At 52.2% G+C, this 13,697-nt stretch overlaps 5 protein-coding genes and 1 non-coding gene across 6 annotated transcripts; 2 read left to right on the top strand and 4 right to left on the bottom strand.

Annotated features, from left to right (window-relative positions):
* Positions 1 to 238: 238 nt before the first annotated feature.
* Positions 239 to 2,478, bottom strand: BO80DRAFT_441880 (Arabinosidase A; the record flags this gene model as incomplete). The annotated part of the gene is made up of 8 exons (XM_025721229.1): positions 239 to 631; positions 689 to 1,177; positions 1,224 to 1,375; positions 1,424 to 1,456; positions 1,504 to 1,580; positions 1,628 to 1,711; positions 1,761 to 2,275; positions 2,335 to 2,478. The coding sequence occupies 8 exons, from the start codon at positions 2,476 to 2,478 to the stop codon at positions 239 to 241; spliced, it is 1,887 nt and encodes a 628-aa protein (XP_025578743.1).
* A 279-nt stretch (positions 2,479 to 2,757) lies between these two features.
* BO80DRAFT_236351 (uncharacterized protein) lies at positions 2,758 to 3,896 on the top strand. The gene has a single exon (XM_025714512.1). The coding sequence runs from the start codon at positions 3,038 to 3,040 to the stop codon at positions 3,683 to 3,685; it is 648 nt and encodes a 215-aa protein (XP_025578742.1). The 5' UTR covers positions 2,758 to 3,037; the 3' UTR covers positions 3,686 to 3,896.
* Positions 3,897 to 4,585: 689 nt separating this feature from the next.
* BO80DRAFT_t67 lies at positions 4,586 to 4,675 on the top strand. Its single transcript has one exon. It is a non-coding gene; the product is annotated as a tRNA-Asp (tRNA).
* A 658-nt stretch (positions 4,676 to 5,333) lies between these two features.
* Positions 5,334 to 6,771, bottom strand: BO80DRAFT_399837 (putative 2,3-diketo-5-methylthio-1-phosphopentane phosphatase). The gene is made up of 4 exons (XM_025717484.1): positions 6,512 to 6,771; positions 6,124 to 6,449; positions 5,626 to 6,054; positions 5,334 to 5,568 (listed from the first exon to the last, which is right to left on the bottom strand). Exons 1-4 carry the CDS (start codon positions 6,552 to 6,554, stop codon positions 5,461 to 5,463), a joined length of 906 nt encoding a protein of 301 aa, XP_025578741.1. The 5' UTR covers positions 6,555 to 6,771; the 3' UTR covers positions 5,334 to 5,460.
* A 1,079-nt stretch (positions 6,772 to 7,850) lies between these two features.
* Positions 7,851 to 9,970, bottom strand: BO80DRAFT_236281 (MFS transporter). Its single transcript, XM_025714511.1, has 6 exons — positions 9,752 to 9,970; positions 9,298 to 9,665; positions 8,831 to 9,232; positions 8,650 to 8,767; positions 8,344 to 8,598; positions 7,851 to 8,293 (listed from the first exon to the last, which is right to left on the bottom strand). The coding sequence occupies exons 1-6, from the start codon at positions 9,849 to 9,851 to the stop codon at positions 7,956 to 7,958; spliced, it is 1,581 nt and encodes a 526-aa protein (XP_025578740.1). The 5' UTR covers positions 9,852 to 9,970; the 3' UTR covers positions 7,851 to 7,955.
* Positions 9,971 to 10,089: 119 nt separating this feature from the next.
* On the bottom strand, positions 10,090 to 12,361 carry BO80DRAFT_347732 (uncharacterized protein; the record flags this gene model as incomplete). Its single annotated transcript, XM_025715434.1, has 2 exons — positions 10,090 to 11,811; positions 11,882 to 12,361. 2 exons carry the CDS (start codon positions 12,359 to 12,361, stop codon positions 10,090 to 10,092), a joined length of 2,202 nt encoding a protein of 733 aa, XP_025578739.1.
* Between the last annotated feature and the right edge of the window lie 1,336 nt (positions 12,362 to 13,697).

Below are 13,697 nucleotides of genomic sequence, written 5' to 3'. Positions count from 1 at the left end.
GCTCCGTGGCGAACACAAGTGCGAAATAGTCAACTTGCAGCTGAGGTGGTGCCCAGATTCCGGATTTGAACCCGGCCTCTCGCCACGTGTGGTGGCGTTCGCTCCCATTGGCAGGAGGTGCATCTCACTGTGGCCGGGTACGAACAGGCCTAGACCAGATCCTTGGGAACACAATAGATTCACATTATCGGATAGCCACAAACTACATCCAATCCATCAACACAGCAATACTCGACCGCTAGTTCGCAGCAAGAACGGCCACGGCCCAGGCAGGCAGGCTGAATGTAAATGTACCATTGCTGGCCTGCACCGTGGACTCGGATGGCGTGACCAGCGTCTGCGTGTCCGAGTTGTACGCTTCGGGATCACTGTCCGCCAGGATTGTCAGCTTTCCAGTCGTCGTCCCCGAGATGGCCACGGTCAGGGTCTGCGGGTTAGAGCCGTAGTTGGCCAGTTTCACGTAGTACGCGTCCCCGGCGCTCGAAGCAACCCAATACACGGGGCCAAAGTCTGTGTCAGAGGTGACCTCCTTGATGGTATCACCGCGGTTGGTTGAGAACATCTCCTGGACATAGTAACTGGTCGACAGAAAGGTCATCTCGGGTGACTGCGTGAATCCAATGAGGTCCGGCTACAACAGGTCAGCTCATCGTCCTCGAGAAATCCAGCACCTCTCGAAGTGACTTACCACCCACTGGGTCGAGTTCACCAGCTGAAGCAAGGGAGCATAAGCCGCCATCTTGACCAGATCACTGTTCCTTTCGAACCCGATCATGAACACGGCCTCGGCAACCGAGCCCTGCATGTTGGGCCAGTCAATCTCCCACCGGGAATACTCACCAATGAAGTATGGGACAGAGCGGTTGAGGTTGTCGAAGTAGTTGAATTGGTCAACAAGTCCATCGGCAGTGTTGTAGTCGTGGTAATCCACCCAGCTTCCCTCGGGCATCGAATCAGGCAAGCAATCCGTCTCACTAGTGCTGGCAATAATGATGAGGTCGGGGTAGGCAGCGTGAATCGCATCGTAGAATTTGATGAAGCGCTCCGGGTAAGAATCGCAGCCTCCACCCAGGTGGTCCTCGTTGCCAATCTCAACCATGGTGAGTTTCCAAGGCTCCTTCTGCCCGTGTGCGGCACGCAATGCGCCATAGGTGGTGCTCGTATCACCCAAGATGTACTACAGTCGGTCAGCTGCAGCTCCTCGTGGTTTTTATTCGATATACCTCGAGTTCGTTCAAGACATCATCGACGTAGGGTGTCAGCGCATCGCCCGTCAAGGGAGTGCCGCCACTCGAGTCGAGAGCGAACCCATCCCAGACACCTAGCACCGGTGCAAGTCCCAAATCCTCACACCAATAAAAGTATTCGGCAAGACCTGGATACGTTAGTGCGGCTCTGCATATAGGGCTTTCATCGTCCTTACCCAATCCATCAGTATTATAATAAGTCCAAGTGCCTACATCTCATTAGCAACCGGTACCGCTTCCTAGAGGACAAACGTACCTTGCCGTCCGGGACGATCTTCAAGAGGCCCAATGGTCTCGTTCCACTTCCAGCGGTTTTCTGGACTGTATCCCTCACTGTTTCTGATGAGCTTCTGTTCCACAGAGCACGGTCCGGGACTTACATGTTATTGCCGCCGGGAAATCTCAGGAAGGATCCTTTGACATCAGCCAAAACGTTGGCAATCTGGGGCTTCAGGCCATTTTCTCTACACGATTAATACCTATCACATTCGGAATGGTATCCGCTGAACTAACCTTGATTTGTATGTCTCTCCAAAAAGCGTCAAGTACCCGAAATTCAACGAAGAACCAGCGGCCACGCTGCCGTCGACCGTGAGCTCGTACAGAACGTTGCCATCTGGGGCCTTGGTCGTCGGGAACTTGGCGGTGGCCTTGGTGAAGTTATCTGCGGTAGATGTATGTGCAAAAGTCGTGGATCCGTACTCTATGCCAGTGTAGTTTCCAACCAGCCGAATGGTGATGTTGCCGGAGTAATCACCCTTGATCCAGAAAGAGCTCTGGAATTCACTTCCGTCAACTGGGATACCCCAGTATCCCTCGTTGGTGAGCCCAACTGCGCCGGTGGCATTTTCCGATACTTCCAGCTTTATGGTGCTGGGAATGGCCGAGGTCAGAGGGTTGTTGCCATCGATGGCGATAGTGGCGTCACCGACAGCGGCCCAGGCAGTCAGATTAGGCGTTGTTCCCTGAAGACCCGGGTTCTGCAGCATCTGGCCGTAGATACCGCCATCTCCTGAGTGGTTGATGTCCTATCCAGACGTCAATAGATAAAATTCCAGTGTCTCACGCTGTCTTGACGTGCGCATACCTCGAACATGAACCCATATAGTAGTGAGCTTGATGAGTTGCCCCCCTCAGTGGAGACCTCCAACGAGATACCGTGGGCATGTTGGACTAGGGAGAGCAGTAATGGGACGGCACTGATGCCCGAAAGGGTCGAGAAGGCCACCATGCTGAAAGCTCGCTTGAGAAAGCTGGGAATGATGGCATTGTCTCAACGGCCGCATTCGACGCCTTTATACTCGTGCTGTGAGAAATTAACCGGCCGATTGAACTCCAGGGGCAAGGCAAGTGTGGGCCTTCACAGCCAGCACTGAATAGAGCAATGGAAGGGTGGAACAGGAGAAAGGGAGTGTGTGAGAGGGAGTGGGGGGGAAGGGAAGCGTGGCTGCGCAGATGTCTTGGGTCCTCCCACCTCCGGTTTGTCCATCCCTCCAGCCTCTCTTCTCCATCCCCACGCCTTTAGCCGTCACCCTCCATTTCTTGACTTGGCTTCTACCTTACCGAGATAACCCCGACGGTTAACCCCAGAACCCCCCGATTGCCCAGATTTAGGACTCCTGTCTGGTCGTACGATGCGCCGATCTGGCCCATTCCTCAGTGAGACGATCAAGTAATTTTGATCCGTCGAAGTTTCCCATTATCCTGTCTAGGGGAAATGGAAGTGATCTCTTTGGCGTACTTAATCGAACTTCCAATTTGCCTAAGTAGGATTGACAAGCTTTGTGGCTATGGCTCTGTCACCGGTGTCCTGTCAGCAATCGACCGGAGGATTCGGATGTGTACTTGTGAGGTATCGGATCGAAGACGGTCGTCAACTGATCAAGACCGGGCCGATTCATCTCATAATCTACATGCAGCTGCCGACTAGCACTACCATCCATGTACCAACCCTTCTACGCTACCGCTGCCTTATACTTGGGATATTTGGTCTCGTTGGTGACATTTTAAATCCACCCAGGCGAGGCTGTGACGTTGTCCGTGCACTTCCCCTCCTCGGGTACTCCGCATTCAAGCCTCCCGAGCAGGGAAAACCCCGGCGGGATCCTGCAGATCCCCTGATGAACGTGTTCCTGAATCGGTCGCCTCAGCCTTTGGTACGCTGCAAGATCATCGCAGGCTCGTACCTGACCCGTCGCGGTTCCGTGGTCAGCCCAAACTTTGAGTATGGTCTAAATTGGGCCGCAGGTTTTATGGTCAACCAGCGGGAAGAGCCGACCGCTAGGTATTCCTGCTTTCTTGATCGATCCAAAACAGGTCATGCGGGCCGGATATCTTACCTCTGGGCACTTTCTTCCTTGGACAGCTCGGGAAATTTTGCTCGCATAATTCTGAAAGATATCCGAGACAGCGGATGCAGGCTGACGTATGAGGTGTGAATCGAAATCTTGGCAATAATAGGTCTTTGTTGCATGCAAAGACTGACCAAGTCTGTTGATGGATGGTGTCAGGCAAAATAATCCAAAACACGCCTGGTGAGGATTTGAACCTTGACCTGCAATGTACAGCTCGTGCGGTTGGTCTCAGCTGTCATGCGACTAGGGGTACAGAGCAGATGGCCAATGATCCCTGACAGTATGCAGCCTTGTGCATTGAAATCTCTGGTATCCAATTCCGCGTTTTTAATGTGGCGCTGATAGGTCACGGACTTCCCGCGATGCCACGAGCATGTCTACCGGATGGGTTAAGTGAGCTTGCTCATTGAGGTGAACTAACTGCATGGGTTCATCTATAAGTTTACGCACTTTAGCAGGCAACAGTAACAGTGCCTGAGGGGCCACACCACCCAGCTGTGGTGGCCATCAAGGTTCAGAGTGCGACAGATAGAGTTGCGGAGGGGACTGGATCGCAAAGGAAAGAACGGGAAAACCCACGCTGCCGACTAGCATTTTCTGTATAGCAGAAGTGGGGGGGTTGAAGCTGTTTGGATTGAGTCTATCAGATTGTATCCTTCAATTCCCTGCGTTTGTGGTTCCATTTCATGTGATTCATATACTACTATCCATTTCAACCAAATCAACTCTGTATGTATATATACTAGTGGTCGACAAAAACAGGAAAGAAATCTATCAAACAGAAAGACAAAACACACAATGCTACTAGATATGATACGAAATGCAAAACACACAGATCCCCAAAGCCTTAATATAGATAAATCTTCTGCATCCAAAAGAACCATCCAAAGTATATACACAAAGAGCGCTCGCCCATGCTTAGCCTTGAATCAAGCGTTTACATCTGGAACATTTTACAAAAATTGCAGGAAATAAAATATCTAATCCTCGATGGTCTAACGGTCATGATTTCCGCTTGTCAATCCCATTCGGGAACAAGCGCGGGAGACCTGGGTTCGACTCCCAGTCGGGGAGATTTTTTTTTAGCAATTGCTTGTAATTTTCCGACCATATATCATTTGAAGCAGAATGGCATCTCTTCAGCCAGTTTCTATATGTATATATATATATCTCTCTCCTTCGAAGGGTTGTGATCGCCTGGCTTTAGTGTATCATGTTGGTCATATAAACTAAACTGGCCCGTTTCGTTAATGCTTTCTTGATTCCAGATTAGCGCCAGAGTCCAATAAAACCGAAGCTCAAACAACATACAAATTTGGCCTGTGATCACCGGTTCCGCTAGTCGCAGACTGGTTCCTTTCTCCGTTTCGTATCCTTCAATTTAAACTGGTTGTCTCGCCGGTGTTCAGCTCATTCATCGAGACCAGGGAAGACAAGAGGGGTACATTCCACGAAGGGCAGGTTGCCGTACGTCTGAGCATCCGAGGATTTGAAATTGTGCCGGGCCGTCTTCTCCTGTCTGCTGGCCTTTTTGGTCGAGACACTCCCTGAAGCGAGCCTGACGCCGGCTGCAATGCTATTGATGAGGGTATTCATAGCAGTTGTTCAAGTGGGAGTGCCTTGGGAAGTAGGCTCCGTGAGGAGTCAAGTAAACGACTCCGAGGAAACAGAAGTGGGACGGAAGGCGAGGCAAGTAAAGGATGAAGAAATCAACCTGCTTTTGGATATGGTCCCCTGGTCCGCTGCACACAAAAAGTCATCTGAAAGCCTATACATTCATTGAACACATCTAAATCTATGTATCCAGCCCGCTCCCCCAAACGCCTGAAAATGAATCATCCATCTCATTACGCTTACTTTCACGCCCGGATATTCTCCGTACCCCTGGGTTGGTATTCGGAAAAGCTCTCAGGCCACAGGAATATCTTGTCCTCCTTTGATGGCGTCGCCGCGACAAATTTGGGAATCTGTGACGACCACATTAGCTCTGAACATGTATCTGCAGCACCGAACCATTGACTTACAGCCTGCTTGCTCGAAATCCGTCGCCACATATTGGCACGGGGGTTGAATCGGGCGGGTTTGCCCACGCCTCCGGTCTTCTGCTGATCCTCCTTTATGATGGCCTGGACATCTCGCTTGACGTCGGAAAACGAATCAAAGCCAATGTACGGGATCTTGTGCTCAATGCAATATTGCTCCAGTCGCAGTCCCTTGCGCGCGAAGAGGACGTCTGCTTCGCGGGCAGCCGGAAGGTCCGACACGCCGTCGCCGATGAAGATAATCAAAGGAACCTCGCCTTCCAGGGCTTCTTCGGCTGCCTGTGCGCGACCCTCCTGAATGGACAGCGCCTTGTCGTGGCCCAGTTCCGTTTCATGTCTCCAGATTGGCTTCCATTCCGACCCGTCGGATTTGATTTCCGCGTCGTTGGCGACGATTTGAATGCGCGACGCCTATGGAGAAACGATTAGCGACAAGCCACTGGTGAGTGGATTCTTCCCACATGCGAGATATTACTGTACCTCTTGCTCTCCGAGGAAAGTGTCCAGCACTTTACGCAAGACCGGCTTCAGCCCTGCACTGATGACATTGAAGACAATGTCGTTCTCAATACAGAACTTGTGAAACTCCTGAAAGCCCGGATCAATGTCCATCTGCTCCTCCATCAGGTCGAAGCCATCCTCGAAGGGAACCCGTAATGACCCCCACATCTCCTCGGACACTTCGCGGAACGAGCGCTCGCCAGATTTGATCTGCTCGTCGAGGAGTTGGCGGCGCTTGGCGCCGCATCCCAGGTTGTCGAAGAGCACATGGCCCGAATCTTGCATAAAGATGGTCCCGTCGAAGTCTGTAGGGCGTAAATTAGTGGCTGCCGTAGTGGGGAGGGCGCGATCCACCGGGATTCCCTACCTGAGAAACAGACAATCTTTCTCGTCGTGGCATCGGTGGACATTATGGCTGAGATTTAGTGGACGGATCGATAAGACGATGATGTACAGATGGCGACGGCCCAGACAGGCGGATATGCCCCTGGTGAAATATCTTCGGGGAGGACGAGGAAAAGCCGTGGCGAGGCGAAACCGGACCTTTTCCAATGACGTACCTGGGCATGGTGGGTTCGGAGAAGCGGCAATGATGCGATCGATCACTGCCGACTAGCCTGGCCGGTGGATCGCTTTCCCCGGGGGGAGTTTTGCATGGGAATCCCCAAGGGACCGACCCAGAGTCCCCCAAGCGAGGGCGCCTGCAGGGACGCTGATTGATCAAACGCGGCGGATAAGATTGGATCCGATCGGCATCCCGAGGGGGTTAACGTCATCACTCTGCTGTGACATAACTGACTGCTTTTTCATCCGGTTCCATCTGCAACCTGTCCCCAATCATTCCTTACACAGTACTCCATACTACACTGCCGCCAACGTTCCATGCGAGTGCGTGCCCCCACGCCATGCACCCTTACTAAATTCTAAGCGGCAGTTGCAAGAGCCAGGATCACAGTTTACTTGATAGTAGTCCATAGGGCCAATGATACCCCATATCCATGTTACACAGCACTGGTTCCGATCAGCCACCCGCCACACTTTAGACGAGGGGTGGTTCCGGATCCCGCCAATCCGGCGGAACCCCTGCCACCATGACCACATCCCTTCCCCACAAGGCTACTGGAGCCTTGCAACGGACACTCCACCATCTACATAGTACATGCCACTAACTATATAAAGTGTGCCTGACAAAATTCTCGTGAAGCTCAGGTTTCGGGACGATGCGTGCCACCCTGGATAGTGATCGACAAGGACATTGTACCATTAGGATGGGGTCGACTTAATTCAATGGCAACACTCTCACAGCTCACAGCAGCAACAATGCCTGCTCGATTCACGCGTTCACGTCAATCGCCTATCCGTATACAACTCCGCCTCAGATTTCAATTTATCCAACTACTGACTATCATCCAAGATGCCCGCCCGCACGATCGTACTCTCACCGACATCTCCATTCGATGCGAATCTAGCCGCAGAAACAGCCGCCCGCAGCCCTTTTCGGTTCTCTCTCCCAGAGGAGTCGGTTCAAGGAGAAGACTGGAAGAAACGTATACGACCAGAGAGTGGGCTAGAGTTAGCTTGACTATCCAGGTTGCCTTGTGACTAAGCACTTGATGGTTGGCCCCAATCATGATTGTCATCTCTCCCAACAATTACTATCCAGTGGTTAACTATGGAGTATCGAGATGACCTATGAGTCATCTGCCGAAATCACAGGGTAGTCAACCGAAGCGGATGAGTTACATCACATACACCAGATAGCAGACCAGAAGAAGCAGACGAGGGAGGTAGAGATGGCTTAAGGATCTACATCACACAGAATGGCTGCTCCACCGACTCTTTGCACGGATCCTCCGTCCCCACGCAAAGAAAAGAAACGGCACTGGAATCAAGACTGCAGCAATGCAGCCAAACACTGTGATGCCCCAGTCTACCCCTATGTTGCGAATCATTGGCTTCACGAAAAGCGGGAAGGCCCCTGCCAGGATGGATCGCAGCAGAGTGGTGGCGGCGATAGCGCTGGCGCTGAAGCGAAGAAAAGTGTCGACCAGGTAGTTCATCGAGCTTTGAAAAATGGTGGTGAACCCGAACCCGGTGAATGCGATGCCGATTAACGACGGCCAATAGTTGATTGTGGGCGATGAGGTCCCTAGGGTAGGTCAGCGGGGGATCGAGACCGAGGAAAGTGCGTGGACTGACATCCGAAGAGAAATAAGCCTCCAGTGAATACTAACCCGCCAACCATCATCGGCGGCAGTCTGGCTTCGGGCACGGGCTTGCCATTGTTCTCACGCAGTTTCTTGAAATAATACTGGTTGTTATAAACGTTGAACAAGGCGGCCAAGCAGATTCCGATGAGAAGGGCAATGAAAGGAAGGCTCCCGGTAACCGGCCCCCAGCCGCGAATCTCTTGAAATTCAATCGCGAAGCTTTCAAGGTTGACATAGAGGATCGCTGGCAGGCGGTTAGTACCGAATGGAGGACCCGGCAGGTGTGCCCACGAACCGTAAACGAAAGCCCCGTAGGACGACATGAGCAGGCCTATGGGGGTGCCCAAGGTCTGGAAGGGGCGAATCAGATATTTCTGCGACATCTCAGAGATGGACACGTCCCATTCCTCGTGCTATCCGGAGCATGCGGTCAGCCTGACTGAGCCGGGGGTCACTTCGTATCCGCAGGTGTTTACCTTCGCATGCAAGGCCCAATTATTGCCTTCCAGCCGCAGTTGGCGTGCCTTTCGAACCAACAAGGCGGGCGCATAGCTCTCCTCAAGGAGAAACAAGTCCAGCACAAACTGAGCCATCATCATGATACCCGTCAGGTATTCTGTCCAGCGCCAACGAAGATAGCTGGAGGTCAACGCTCCACCAATGATGGGTCCTAGACAGGGCCCGCCGACGAGAGTGAGTGAATAAACGACGATAGCCACCCCGCGGTGCTCTGGCTTCCAGATGTCCGCCATCGCACCGCCCGTTATCGCCACACTAGAGCTGCCGAAAAATCCAGAGAAGAACCGGGTGATCAGCAGGGTCTGGATGTCCTTAGCTGTTGCTGTCCCAAACGAAAATATTCCGGCGATGAAATAAGGCTGGGCTTCACGTTAGCCAGCCAAGTCACTGAGCTTGCCCAGAAGTCGCATAACAAGAAGCATACCACGATAGCCACTATTTTCCGCCCATAGATCTCGCTCAACGGTGCCCAGATCAACGGGCCCAGCCCGAGGCCAAAGACGAGCAAGCTGATTCCTGCAGTGGATACTTCTGTGGAGACACCGAACTCATGCGCAATCTGCTGCAGGCCCGCTGAATAGATGGCTGACGCGAAGGTGATCCAGCATGTGGTCATTCCGTATAGGATCGTCGTCGTGGCCTTCTTTCGAAAGGGCCAGTTGACGGGACGGTACGGGTCTTCCTGACCATCAAAGTCGACTAAAGCGTCTGGCGAGGTGGTTTCATAGAGCAGGGGATGTGTAAAGGTCGTTTCCTTTTTGGTAGGCTCTAGACCGTGTGCTTGAGACATGGCTAGAATCACAAAAGCTGACAGTCAGTGATAAGAAGGCAGCAAAAAGTCATTGCTAGGGATGAATTTGGGGCTGGGGGAGTCTCACCATTTAATGGTTTCTCATACAGCTTGGTACTCGGGCAGTCCGACTTATGCGCAAGCGATGGTCGGGACGGAGGGTTGAGGTGATTTTGCCCCGATCGCATAGGCTTACCCGATCCCGATCCCAACGCCAGACATCTTCTCCAGTAAACTAACTTGTGGATCTGGAGGTGGTCGTACGAGCGATATTTTCTCTTTTCCTGACTATTCCATCTGGGAAGGGCAAGCGATCACTTTGTGGTTACTGATATAAGTGTGGCCTCGATCGTCTTTAGGACCTAAGTAGGAGGTGGTTTTATGATGATATGATAGGAAGCAGGGAAGCGCTGCTCCCTGCTTCATCTATGCCTGGTCTCCTGGCGGTTTGCTGATCCACTCCGGTACCAGCCATTCAGGAATCTGCGAATGTTCATCGAGATTCAGCATTGTGTTATTCGCTTCATCTATAAAGCCTTCGGTCTGCGGAACACCCGGGAAAAGCTCCTGGAAGGGGTCCACTGCTTCCATCAGGAGACTACTTGGAAGATCCCCTATCCCACTGCAGATTGGGTCGCCAGGCGGAGGCATGTATTCCATACCCATGTTCGAGAACGACGCGGGACCCGGGACTTGTTGTATATCATCCGTGGGGGCTGCCCTCCGCTGCCATCGGCCGAGCGGGTCTAGCTTTTGCATCTCGCGCACGTACTGCGCCTTGGCCATTAGCCGTCTAATGGGTCGCCATAGGGTACCCTTTCTCCCACTCTCTTTCATTTTCCAGTTGTTGTAGACAATGTTGACGTACTCCCATGCGCGGTCACAGTCTGCAGAGGGGGGTCGGGTGCAGATCTCTGACAGCACAAAGGCAACTGCATGCCATTGAATGTGAGTCTTTGAGTGCCAACTCCAATGGGAAATCTTCTCATTTGTGAGCACCATGCTGGACAGCTCCAGAACCTCAACTGAGGACAAAAAGAGCCGATCGCGCACAGGGCCCGATAGGTCAACACCATATTCCTTCTCACTCAGAGGGTAACGTGCAATAAGCCACGCTCGCGCCACCATGAGACGGGCAACAAAAGTCGAAGCCAAGAAAAAAGGCTTGGAGATGTCACAGTTCTTCAGGTATCGACCCTCAAGCCGATCGTGCAGATTTTGGACCAAAGATTCACGTTCTTCTAAGGACAGTCTGCCCTTCGCAAGCCCCGGGGTTCCCATGCTTCGAGAAGCACAACTGATCTTCCACATAGTACGCATTACTTCACACCTGATGAGACAGAAATACATACTAGTTGCTCCCTCCCGCTCGACAGGCGGCTCAGTCATCTCAGCTGTCAAGTCGGAATCCTCAATGTTCAGCGGCAATCTCGTGTCAAAGGCGGATTCACGCACAATCGGCTCGCATCCATGATATTCAGACGAGCGGGCATCCAGAAGACAGATATGCCACCACAGCCGCCGGCGTAGCTCTGTCTCCATGGGTTTCAGCCCAAACACGATGCCATCACGATGGAGACCCATAGCCTGTGCGATGTGGAAGATGAGGGATGTTAGAGACCAGACGGTCCGGGAATCATCTTCGTTGCGTAATGCGAATAAAAAAAGCACGGCAGCTTGCAATAATGTCACGCTTTGGGTATTTAGTAGGTCGGCCCGTGCCAAAGCTTGTTCCACGGCGAAAAGATAGGTCTCGGAAGCATACGCTTTGGAAACACCTAGAGCGCTTGCGCACTGCTCGGAATCCATGCTTATCACCGTAGAATAGTATATCGCGAACAACAGTGCTTCGGCATCCCTATCAAGTGATTCCAGAGATGCAATAGCATCCCAATGACTCCGAGCCAACGTGGGCATGTGGAAAATACGCACCATCGGAGCAACATTGTCTTTGAATAGCTCGAAGAGCGTAGCTGACTGCGCTAATGGCGGATGGTAGGGACGAAGCGAATGAGCAAGAGCCCGAAAGCCTAATATTGCGGCATTGGATCCAGAGGGTAAAGGCCGTTCCAAAACGGACCTTTCTGAAAGCATATAGTTGTCTTCTTCCAACTCGGGCTCATGAAGTAGATCTCGCAGTTCGGCAATCTATAACGACACTAGTTGGCTTCAAGGCAATGCAATGAGAATTTCGACGGTGGTGGATGCACAGACATACCTCATCTCCCAAATTCGCCCAGAGCACGTTGCTGACATAATAACTTTGCGTTTCATTGATAAGTAGACGCCCTAGACGCTGCTCGATAGAAAGTTCCGAATCCGAATTGCTCGTGCTGGAACCAGGATGGAGGGGGTGGGTTTGTGGCACTCCGCTCTCCGCTGTGGACGATTGCAAGGTTGGCCCCGTAGGATGCAGCATGGAGTTTCCCTGGTTCCCTGAAGTCTCAAAGCTTCTGATAATAAGTTCCAACCTGGACAATCGTTGCGACAACTGCGCATTCAAAGCACCGCGAGGCCGCTTGGGGGCCCTGCCACGTCCAGGCGGGTATGCACATTCCACTCCAGAGCGGACACAGTTGACACAAGGCCGCTGCCGGTCACATTTAACCTTTCGTTGCCGACAGGAAGAACAACTGCGGATATGGAAATGAAGTGGTGAGGGCGAATCAGTTCTAGCTATCGCTTCATTGGCGTTCATTGTGACCCGCAAGGCCGTAGCTACACTGGCCCTTTGTTTGCTTTCCTTTGCGCTGATAAGGAAAATAATCGAATGCTGCACACTTTGTATCGATTCTCCGAGCTTGTGTCCAAAGGGAAGATGATAGGGTGGCAATATGAGCTCATGCAATGAGGGTACGCAGGCGAGAAGTCCAACACGACCACTTGACACAAGGTGGGTCCGCCAAGCCGCATAAGCTTATGCGCCCCCGACGGCGAGGCGATTGCTTGTCGGTCCCAGGGGTCAGAGCGAACTGGTAGTGTTCCAAAAACAAATCTGTCGTCTCCAGGAAGGAGGATATATCTTGTACCAAAAATTGTGGCTGCTAGTAAACGTTTTCAAGTCTCCGCATGCAAGACTGGGCGCGTGAACTTGGCGCGCCTGAGGCACCGAGATCTGACAGTAGGCTCCGCGGGGATTTTGGGATATACTTGGTGGCTTCCATGGCTGACGCCCGTAAAGGCACCGACTCGAGCGTGCTCCGAGGTGGTCTGCAGATTCAAGGGGAACTGTTGACCGCTGTTTAGCATTATCCTAACACACCGCCCAGGTTTATGTATGGTACAGGGGCTTCAGAATGAGCCGGGTTTCTGCGTGGGTGGATGTGATACGGAGAAATCCCGGCCGGGAGTCATAAACCAGGAGAAAGGACCTCAGTTTGATTTGAGTTGAGGCATTGAGGGAGATCCTGAACCTCGGCTGGATGGTGCGTGATCGGTGGTGGAGATGCAATGCAATCACTTCGGTATTCATTTATGAATGATTGTGCAAGGATGACCGTTGGCTGTGTATACTGTACTCCGTATCTAACGGGCGCTAAAAGAGACTGTGTAGTAATCCAGAAATAAAGTGAACAGCCGAGGTCCAGGAATCATTAGAGGAGGAATTCTGTGGACGGCCTAGAAAAGGAGTGGAACCCCGAGTGAAGTCGCCAGTCCCGACTGGGCAAGTACGGCCTAGTCGCCTCCACCGCGGAACGTTCTTGCCATTCCCATTTCCCAACCATCAATGACTGTGAACTACGCCAGTCACCAGTCACCACATCCACCAGAGGTGGACCATTAGTACCGGTGTGACCGTTGTTGACTCGTTCGCCGTTGAGATTTGAACCCCTCTTGACCCTTCATAACACCAGTACGCAGTAGATACTATCTACCATTGTGCGAGTACGCATCCACTTATTTCACTCGCATCAATCATTGGCTGACGGCTCGGGCAGGTTCCTGCGTGCACCTGGCAATTGTGGCATGATAATGATGAAATAAATGGTTTTTTTTTTGTTCAAGCCCCCTACAGGGCGAAACATCAGCACACC

Source organism: Aspergillus ibericus (genome assembly GCF_003184845.1).
Source record: "Aspergillus ibericus CBS 121593 unplaced genomic scaffold BO80scaffold_6, whole genome shotgun sequence".
NCBI lineage: Eukaryota > Fungi > Ascomycota > Eurotiomycetes > Eurotiales > Aspergillaceae > Aspergillus > Aspergillus ibericus.
This window is presented reverse-complemented; position numbering and strand designations above follow the sequence as displayed.

What these genes read in the sequence shown, in the direction of transcription:
- BO80DRAFT_236351 (XM_025714512.1), top strand. Translation starts at nt 3,038, where the DNA reads ATGGCTCTGTCACCGGTGTCCTGTCAGCAATCGACCGGAGGATTCGGA.
- BO80DRAFT_399837 (XM_025717484.1), bottom strand. Translation starts at nt 6,554, where the DNA reads ATGTCCACCGATGCCACGACGAGAAAGATTGTCTGTTTCTCAG. An exon ending in CTTTCCTCGGAGAGCAAGAG is followed by an intron (nt 6,055 to 6,123) that starts GTACAGTAATAT and finishes GTTTCTCCATAG; the next exon opens with GCGTCGCGCATTCAAATCGT. An exon ending in GGATTTCGAGCAAGCAGGCT is followed by an intron (nt 5,569 to 5,625) that starts GTAAGTCAATGG and finishes TGGTCGTCACAG; the next exon opens with ATTCCCAAATTTGTCGCGGC.
- BO80DRAFT_236281 (XM_025714511.1), bottom strand. Translation starts at nt 9,851, where the DNA reads ATGCGATCGGGGCAAAATCACCTCAACCCTCCGTCCCGACCATCGCTT. An exon ending in ATTGGGCCTTGCATGCGAAG is followed by an intron (nt 8,768 to 8,830) that starts GTAAACACCTGC and finishes TGCTCCGGATAG; the next exon opens with CACGAGGAATGGGACGTGTC. An exon ending in CTACGGGGCTTTCGTTTACG is followed by an intron (nt 8,599 to 8,649) that starts GTTCGTGGGCAC and finishes ACCGCCTGCCAG; the next exon opens with CGATCCTCTATGTCAACCTT.